The 9264-nt window shown below is 37.4% G+C and overlaps 1 protein-coding gene across 1 annotated transcript; it reads right to left on the bottom strand.

The window, feature by feature from the left end:
* Positions 1-335: 335 nt before the first annotated feature.
* Positions 336-7474, bottom strand: LOC144083310 (sodium channel regulatory subunit beta-2-like). The gene is given in 5 exon segments (XM_077611037.1): positions 336-532; positions 1896-2112; positions 2185-2345; positions 7221-7321; positions 7323-7474. Coding segments are annotated over 5 exon segments (825 nt in total). The 5' UTR covers positions 7472-7474.
* Between the last annotated feature and the right edge of the window lie 1790 nt (positions 7475-9264).

The raw sequence follows: 9264 nt of genomic DNA, 5'->3' as shown, positions 1-9264 counted from the left end.
CATGGATCAAACTGCTGCCACAGCATGCTTTAAATATAACACATTGAGAAGAAAACACAACCTATGTATACAATTTTCAAGGTTTCAAGGCCTCTTTTAGAGTAGACAAACTGCATGTAGTTGTTTACATAGGTAAGAAATGTAAAGTAGGATTCATAAAATCCTTCAGATTCAGTTAAAACTATTAAAATGGTAGTCATAGATTTGGACATTCACTGTATCAGTAGAAATTGCAGTACATAGAAAATAAAAAGGTATGCACACAGTGTGGGCGTGCTTTTAAATAACTACATGGCTTATTATCCTCAACCGTTCTGATTTTAATGTGTTATTTCTTACTTTGGTCCCTCTTCTGCGTCACCTTCAGGCTCTAATTTCCCCTCCTCCTCCATTTTTTCCTCTGAGGTCAGATCGTGTTTCAGATGATGACGAAGAAATTTCACGACCACCATGGACAGGATGAGGAGAGCAAGCGCTCCACCCACTGATGCACCGATCGCAACCGCAATCGTTGAGTCTCTCAGTGGGGGAACTGAAAAAACAAAAGCAGAGAGCTAAGTTTATATTAAAAGGCAAGCGAAAGAGGGCATTGCTGGCTAAAAGCTCAAATGGGCTGATTTTAACAGCATGAAAATGCTGCTGAGTCAGGTTGGCTATTCCAAGTGGAAAACTACGCCGATCGACTAAGTTCTACCTCTTGTTTGCCATTAATGCATAAAAAGCTGACCCATGACAAGGTTTGCGGTATCGAGAAAGCACACACACATCAAAGTACGTGTCGTTAACTGGCATTAACTCTACAGTGGTACCTCGACATACGAGCACCCCGACATACGAGCATTTCGAGATACGAGTAAAATTTCGAACAAATAATTATCTCTAGATACGAGACAAATTTCAAGATACGAGAAAGCCAGGTGGCCAAGACAAGAGAGGCCGTTTATGATTTTAGCGCACTGTCTTTTTTGCCGCATCTCTTTTGTGTATAACAGATATCTAGGAGCACTGGGCGGAGCGTTGCATTTTTTTCAGTGTTTTTTTCTGTCACTCAGCGCGAAATACGGAGCGATCGCTAATAAGGAGTATAGATTACTTCTCGTTGGCAAGTGGTCGTGCGTTATCCTATTGTGAGGACATTTGTGTGCATCATTTTCGGAATATTTTGAAGGGAATACAAAAGCTAACAGACCATCGATAGTGAAGTCAGGGTGAACGCAGGGCAAACAGAGCCAAGCCGGCCGGGAGAAAAAAGGTAGTATAAAAATGTAAAATGAAATTAGAATTAAATTTAGTGTAAGGTTAGATTAAACTTATTTTTGAGTGTGTCTGTATCGTAATACAAGTTCATTTAAATTTGTTTATGTTATGAAACGAGCGTGTTGCCGTGCAAAAAGCGCCCTCTCCTCCGCCCTACTCTTTCTGTCCGTCTCTCTCGCCCCCCTTCGAAATCCGTATAATTTTGGTACTATTAAACACATTTTAGTAATATTAAACCACTAGTTATGTGTTACTTTGTTAATAGATGGCGAATTACAAGAAATAAAACTTTTTTTCCAATCCAATATCCTTATTTTGGTGTTTTTTCAGAGGGTTGGAACGAATTAATTTGTTTTTAGTTCATTTCAATGGGAAACGTTCGTTCGAGTTACGAGAATATCGACATACGATCTCAGTCCCGGAACAAATTAAGCTCGTATCTCGAGGTACCACTGTATTTGGTAAGAGCTCAAAGAGATTTCCATGATTTGGGTTTACACCCATGACTCATTTGAAAGTTGCAAGATAATGAACATTGGAAGTGATGTTTGCTGTCCTCTGAAAACCTTTATTTACAGCCTTGAGGATTTTTATGTAAATATGAATTTATGTTTGGGCAGGTCGAGTTGGCATCTTACGTTTAGTTAAGACGTTGAGCTTTATGGACCCATGACCATGTATGCGATCTGGAGGATTTATCACATAACAGTTATAAATTCCCTCATCTTCTTCTTGTACATCTGATAGGGTGATTGACAGATCATTCTTTTCCAGGTTCCCTGTAAACACTACCCTGTCTCCAAACCGTTCTGGCAGCAAGGTCACCATTCCTTTTTTCTTGTCATATGCCAAAAACTGTAGAGATAAACAGAAACACTGGTTGATTATGGCAGTTGGAGTTCAATTTTAAATGGTTATCTTTCTTACCATTTGTTCAGTATCGTTGATTGATTCATGGTAAGTCCAGTTCATGATAAATTTCTTTGTGTCTATCTTGTAGCAGGAAGTAAAAGTGCATGGGATTTTGATATCTGATCCATTCTTTGCATTTATTTTATTGGGCATAATAACATCCATGCTTAAACAACCTGTAAGATAAAAAATAATAACAACTCAAAACACTGGTAGCATAAAGTTTGTAAGTAAACAAAACAAATATTCTGGCATTCATAATCTAAAAGGTTGACAAAAGATAACATTGCATTACTTGGCAGAGTGTTTCAATATTGGGTTGTCTACTGAATGTACAATTATAATACTTAAACTCTGATTGAATTCACGGCTTAATTTTTGGGGCACAAGTGAAACAAACATGATTATGTTTTCATATACTAGTCTAAAAAAGTCCGCAAAATCTGAACTTGATACGCAAGTTGTACTTTTAGTAGTTTCTGGCTGATAAATGACTGATTGCCAAAAATAAACTCTAGCTCTTAGGTCTTTAAAAAACTGGAGGGTCTTACCTTTATATGTATATCAATAAAGTGAAAAGTAACATTTTTTAACCAATGGAACAGAATGGATAGAATTTCTACATTCAACTAAAAATAACAACACTGAAAAGGGAATTAAATCAAAATTATAAATATATATTTCAAGCGTTTGAACACAAACATGTCATGTGACAGAAGGCTCAAACCTGATTTCATCTGATTTACCTGTGTATCATTTGTTTTGTTCCAATTCAGTTACTTAATATTTAAACAATTTTGAAACAGCTTTGTTTAGCATCGTTGCAGAGTGCAGATGGAAGCAAATCAAGACCACTTCATCCAAGCATGCTCATCTCAGTTATTATATTCTCTCTACATATACCCAAATGGAATCGATCGAAGGTTTGTTTCGTAACAAACACTCAAAATGAGACGAAAAGTGGCAAATCTTAAATCTTGAAAATACAAACAAATAACAAAACATTCAGTGAATAAAAACGAAACAAAACTAAATGATTTGTTGATTCAAGAGAAGCACTACAAAAAAACATTTCAAATTTTCAATTGCATTCTCAAAACAGTTAGATAAAACAATATTTGACCTCTGAGTAACTAGAGGTTATGACAGAGGTTTTAGATTTAGTTTGAACTTCAATCCTCTACACTCCTGTATGCATGACTATTGGTTTTGTAGGCATTTTTGCACTCCAAGGCAAAAAGTGTGTGTGTGTGTGATCTGACTCTGCACCATTCTGTACTGCAGTTGGGTGTTTCTGGCTCACTTCCCATTTCTCCTGCACCACTGCCCCTCTGCAGCGCACCCACATGCGCACGCGCGCCAAATCACGCAACCTCTGAATCTCAACTGTCCTATATGTACATAATTTACACCTAAAGTCACGAGTGAACAACATCCACCTCAGTACATTGTGTCTTGATGCCGAACAAAATATGCACTTGGTGCATTCCACACACAAACGTATATTTATAAAACACACAACCCACACTTCTAGAAAAAGTCTGCATTGTCAGCAGTGAGCTAAGAAAGGCTGTGCCTTGTCAATGTCATCCGCACATACTGACCAACAGTATCTGCTTACACAGCCAAGCCCAACATAGAAACATGAAATATCCACATCTACACATCTACTCACTATAGATCCAACAAGAAAACAATGCGAGTCTATGAAACTCTACGAAGCCCTGTTCAAATGCTTGGCTTTTGTGAAAAATCGTTTTACTCGTGTTTGAAACATGCATTGTTGTCGTCACTGCTTTCTGGCGCGCCAATACCACTATATATGTCAGTTGGTTTTTAGCAAGGACCAATACCACAATGCCTTTAATAGCAAATTAACTTGATCCCACAATGCACTAGAGCAGGGGTGTCAGACTCGGGTTGGTTCGCGGGCCGTGTTAACGTCAACTCGATTTCATGTGGGCCGGACCATTTTAGATATAATATTTAGATTTTTTTTATATAAATGGATTAAAAGAACTGGATTAAAATCCCTGAATATTCAGTTTTTTTATAGATCTAAAACAATATTAAAACAAAAGTATTGTGATTTAAAAGGGGGAAAATCAGGAAATTTAATATACATCTATACTCTTCATTTTAATTTGATCCTAAAAACGTAACTGCAAAAGGACAAACGTGAAAATGTTTTTATTTTTCCTCTTCTCAAGTCTTCGTGACACTGCTGTGACTAACGGGCATACCAAATCCTCCAATAACATCAGGGTGTGAATCCCTGACTAAAACCGTGAGTGAGTATTTTACAAAGGATATTTTCATAAACTTCAAGCAGGAGCAACAGGGTTTGGCGTGTTTTAATGCCACTTAAAAGCGACAGTATCCCATCTCTCTCGCTATGATGCCATCTTGTATTCTTCAACTACCCAGGCAGCGATGAGATGTCATCTCGACTACAATGGGTCTAAGTTGAAATTTGTTCCATTATAAAAATATTTAGTAACAGTCATTCATTATTATGTTATGTGTTGAGTTTAACTGGCGATGCGCAGACAATAACACATTAACCTTGATAATTTTAATTTGATTTTACAGCACTTTTAAAAAACAAAAAAAATGTATTTGGTCAGTTGTCCAAAAACATTTTATGTGCACTACACTGGCCGTCAATGAGTCAGCAGTTCTGTGTTAGATGGGTAGCCACGCTATGAGACAGAACCACGCACTCACAAGAGATGAAATACTGCAGTGAAGCAACCTCATGCATACCTCACTCCCTGAGCCAATCTCTTCTTTGTCGTCCTCACTTGCCTTGCCTTACCTTACCTTTTCATACCATTTCATAGTAGCCAACATTTTGCTTACACTTTCTCTTCATCAGTATTATGACCCCATCAACACAAATTATATTGACTTTCTTTGTGTCTTGAGGGTATGTTAGACATGTAAGGTCAATGCACGGAAAGTCAAGGTGAAACGACAGTACAAAGAATTCTTGCTCACCTGTTTTTCCAAAAGGTGCTACATCCCTCATTACAGGGCACTGAACTGATTTTGATGGAAAAGTGATATGAAATAGGAGATAGATAATCACCTTCAGAGTGCAGTACTGCAGACATTGATGCATGGAGATGTAATTCATGTAAAAACGAGACTTTCTGTCATGTAAAACAAAAAAAAACAGGCACTACATGGAGGTGATAGGCCGTTGGATTTGCAAGCAGAAAATTCAGAGGTGCACAATTAAAAATGTTTCTTGTGGGGGGAAAAAAATCACATTTCCACAATTTTTTCCACTCCAGCACAGTGATTAAAAAAAATTGTGCATTATCACCAACGACTGAATGTCCAGTACGTGTAGAGAAGTTCCTCAGGGTAACAAAAATATTGACATGTCTGACTATTTATGCATGACTAGTAGTTCAAAGCACTGCATAGGAGGAAGTCGACCTTTGGAACTGAGATCACGGTGTCTTCTAGGAATTCGGTGAAGACAGCTTGACTCAGGAGACGTTGAAAATGTCTCTGTAGACAACTAGGAGTTCAGCTGTGCACTTCATTCATCTGGACATGACCAGGTATGTTGTCAGCAATTGGAGCTTTGCAAGCGTTTATCCTGCCAAGGGACTGCCTTATGCTGTCAAGCCATGACTGTCATTGTGAAGTGGTAAAGATAACATGTCAACAAGTCGACTTGCTAGTTTAAACTCTAGCACACCCAATACTGTAGACCTTTTGAGAATGCTTGAACTAACAGGGGCCAGGGTACTTGGTGGCAAAACCACTGTCTTCAACTGAAAAATTAAAGGTAACAAAAGGCGTTTTATTGCAATAAGATGAGATGTACCGTGGGGTTGAGGTATTTTTATTTCCAACTGTATTCCAGGTGAAAAGGTCAGTTTGAGGCCCTGCCCTCAATGTTCTTGTTAAAGCTGAATATATTATGTAGAAATTTTATATATTTGATTGACTTACCTGCTGAAATTTAAATTACAGCTGAGTATTTAGACCTCCTTTTCAACTGCCACATTACTTACAAACTCCTAATTAACCCAACTTGCCTTTTTTCCCCAACTGTGTTGCCTTTATCAAATGACATGTAAGGTTTGTTTGCTAAGGCAATATTTGAAGCTTCAATAGCCATATGTACATATAATGTGATAAAAAAAATAATTTACTATCTATTTTCACAGCTAAAATTAATAGATATAAGCAGATAGTGCAGGTAGACTCCACTAGTATTTAATTACAGGTTTATGATTTGCTGCCCTCTAGTGACACAAAATCAGAAGACGCTTTTGCATCACAACAAATGTAAAGGGAGAATGTTGATCTAGCAGAGGAAATAATGCTGAAATATTTGCTTAGCAAAGAAAACAAAGCTTTAAAAGAGAACCATTATGAGATTATGTCATGGATACTGAAAGGGTGTGGCACCTTTCTTGTTAAAAAAAGATCAGTATGGTTAAACAAGAGTAAATCCTGTATAAAAGCTAATTTACTGCAATGACCAGAGGTTTCCAAATATTATATTGCGTGTATAAATGAAAAAAAAAATACCTTTTTGTGATCAACATGTAACGTTGAATAACTAAATTCTAAATTTGGCTTGTCTGTGTGTCATATTGCGTTTACAGCTATAAACCAAACATTTATTGAATGAAGGTTGCAATCTCCAAATAAGCATGATGAGCAGATATGTATTTGATTGTAATTAGTCTCATTTTTAGGTCAATGTTGGCCACCTCAATAAAAAGATTAGTTTCTGGGTTGTGGTATGAGGTTTAAGTGGCTTATGTATCAATATGTAACGTGAGAACTCCTTGATCGTTTTATTATGGCACATTTCAGTGGGGATGGCAAGAAATATTAGGCCTTAGAAATTTAAAAAAGGCGAAATCAGCCTTGAAAAACATATTTATGGTTATATTGATTGCTCAACGTCATTTTTTATGCAATTCATGCACACTTCATTAAAAAAATAGAGTGAGAATATGCTATAATGTGCCTGATGATGAGCCCTTGCTGTCAATGTAGGGCGGTGTGCTTCTTACCGGAGACCGAGAGCATTATCATGAGCAACAGCAGCACCAGCCGAGCATCAAACCTTCTCTCTCCCAGCGCACTAAGACACATGGCCGCTGTTCGGGAAGCACACACGTTTTACGCCTTCACAAAAATGATGTCTGGTAGAAAAAAGAGCAAAAATAGCGTTTGGGGTGAATACAAAGACGAAAAAAAACATCATATGTTTAGAGGCAGGACATGGCTGGCAGTGTCTGTAGCCTTTTGTGGTTGGTCTCATGGTTGCCAGATATTTTCCAGTAGAGGCGGGAGGGCGAAACCAAACATAATTTTAAACGTAATCACTGTCTTTCCCGTCATTTGGTTTAAGTAAGAAAATAATAAATAATATTAAAAAAGGTGCTTAATACAGATAATTTTGAGAAATATTCAAGGATGGAATATAATCACCTGAAAGAGAATGGAGTCTGATGTTTTGATAGTTGATTCGTGTATAGCAGGATGGCCTATTTGGATTAATATACTGTGTAATGATAATCAAACATAAATTTGGATGTCTTATTTTCATATTGATGGTGACTGAAGGAAAACAATACACGTCGTTTTAAGAAGAGGACTTGTTCCCAACCATGTGCAGAACAAACAAATAATGAACCCAGCGCACCTTGTCTACCCACCCCTAATTAGGGGCAAACATTTAATAAAAATTTACTATTTAATTTTTATTTATTGAATTCTGATTTACGTATAGGAATATGTAGGCAACTAATTTACTTTATATTGTTGGAAAGTAATTTCTTCAATATAAATAACTGGTCAAAAACAGAAAACACTCAAGAAACAAAACCAAAGGAGTAAATAAATAAACTCATTTTAAAATGACTATCAATCATAGATCACAAGCATCAGCGCATTCATATTTGTATTTTTTATTGATCTAAAAGAACAGACTTGTTTAATATCTATCAGTTTAAAATTTGTTTTATTTTGTAATAATGTGTCCATTTTAAAGTTGAACCCATATACGTATACCATATACCAATTATACTTTTATATTCATTCATTCATTTTCTGAACCGCTTTATCCTCACTCGGGTTGTGGGGGGTGCTGGAGCCTATCCCAGCTGACTGGACACCCTGAATCGGTGGCCAGCCAATCGCTGGGCACGAGGAGACGGACAACCATTCACGCTCACACTCATACCTAAGGGCAATTTAGAGTGTCCAATCAGTATGTCTGTCACAGGTTCCTTGGTTGGCGACCTATCTAACATTTTAGAAAACTGTCACGTTACAGTGTATTGCAGTTCCGATTAAGGCCAGAGGGTGATGATGTGACTCTATCATCACTGCACATCACACTGCACATCTTTGTGTCAAAATCTCTCCCTCTCCCCCTCCTTTATCTTAATCTTATTTGGGGTTGGATTCCACTAAAAACAATTTTCACCATTGTTAAACATCAAGGGAATGTTGCCGGTATTTAAAGGATATAGTACATGACAGACTACTCATTGAGATTGGGGATACCAGAATTCAGATCAGGAGCACCTCCAAAAATAAACATTCGAAATGAATGGAAGAATAATACATTGCTAACTCCTATTAAAATCCATGCAACACAAAGAAATGCACTGTGTGCTAAAATCAAAACAAACATCCTCTACATAGGACGCCATATATACATAATGTACATATGAAAAGCATGCAGCATATCAGTGGAGCTTTGCGAATCAACAGAACTCCTTTTTTCCCCCTTCAGAGAACTCTTGCATCTATCAAGAGGTCTCAGCAGGAATTGGCCAGCGCTCATCTCTTCATTTCTTTTGTCCTTCTTCTCTTATTCTTCTCCAGGGATTTTTTTTTATCAACAGAATTCAAAGAGAAAGGATTTCAGAAGCCAACAGTCAAAGCTTTGTTTAGTGATTAGTCACGGAGACGAAAGACAATAAAGCGTGTTTGTGGGCGTGTTGTAGCAAGTGGCGTGTATCGAGTAGGCCTTTGGTGACAGCTAAGGCAGCGGTAATGTGATATTGACACTTGCAGATGCAGAATTCAGTTGGGGTTAAAATG

This window comes from Stigmatopora argus, chromosome 10 (assembly GCF_051989625.1).
Source record: "Stigmatopora argus isolate UIUO_Sarg chromosome 10, RoL_Sarg_1.0, whole genome shotgun sequence".
NCBI lineage: Eukaryota > Metazoa > Chordata > Actinopteri > Syngnathiformes > Syngnathidae > Stigmatopora > Stigmatopora argus.
This window is presented reverse-complemented; position numbering and strand designations above follow the sequence as displayed.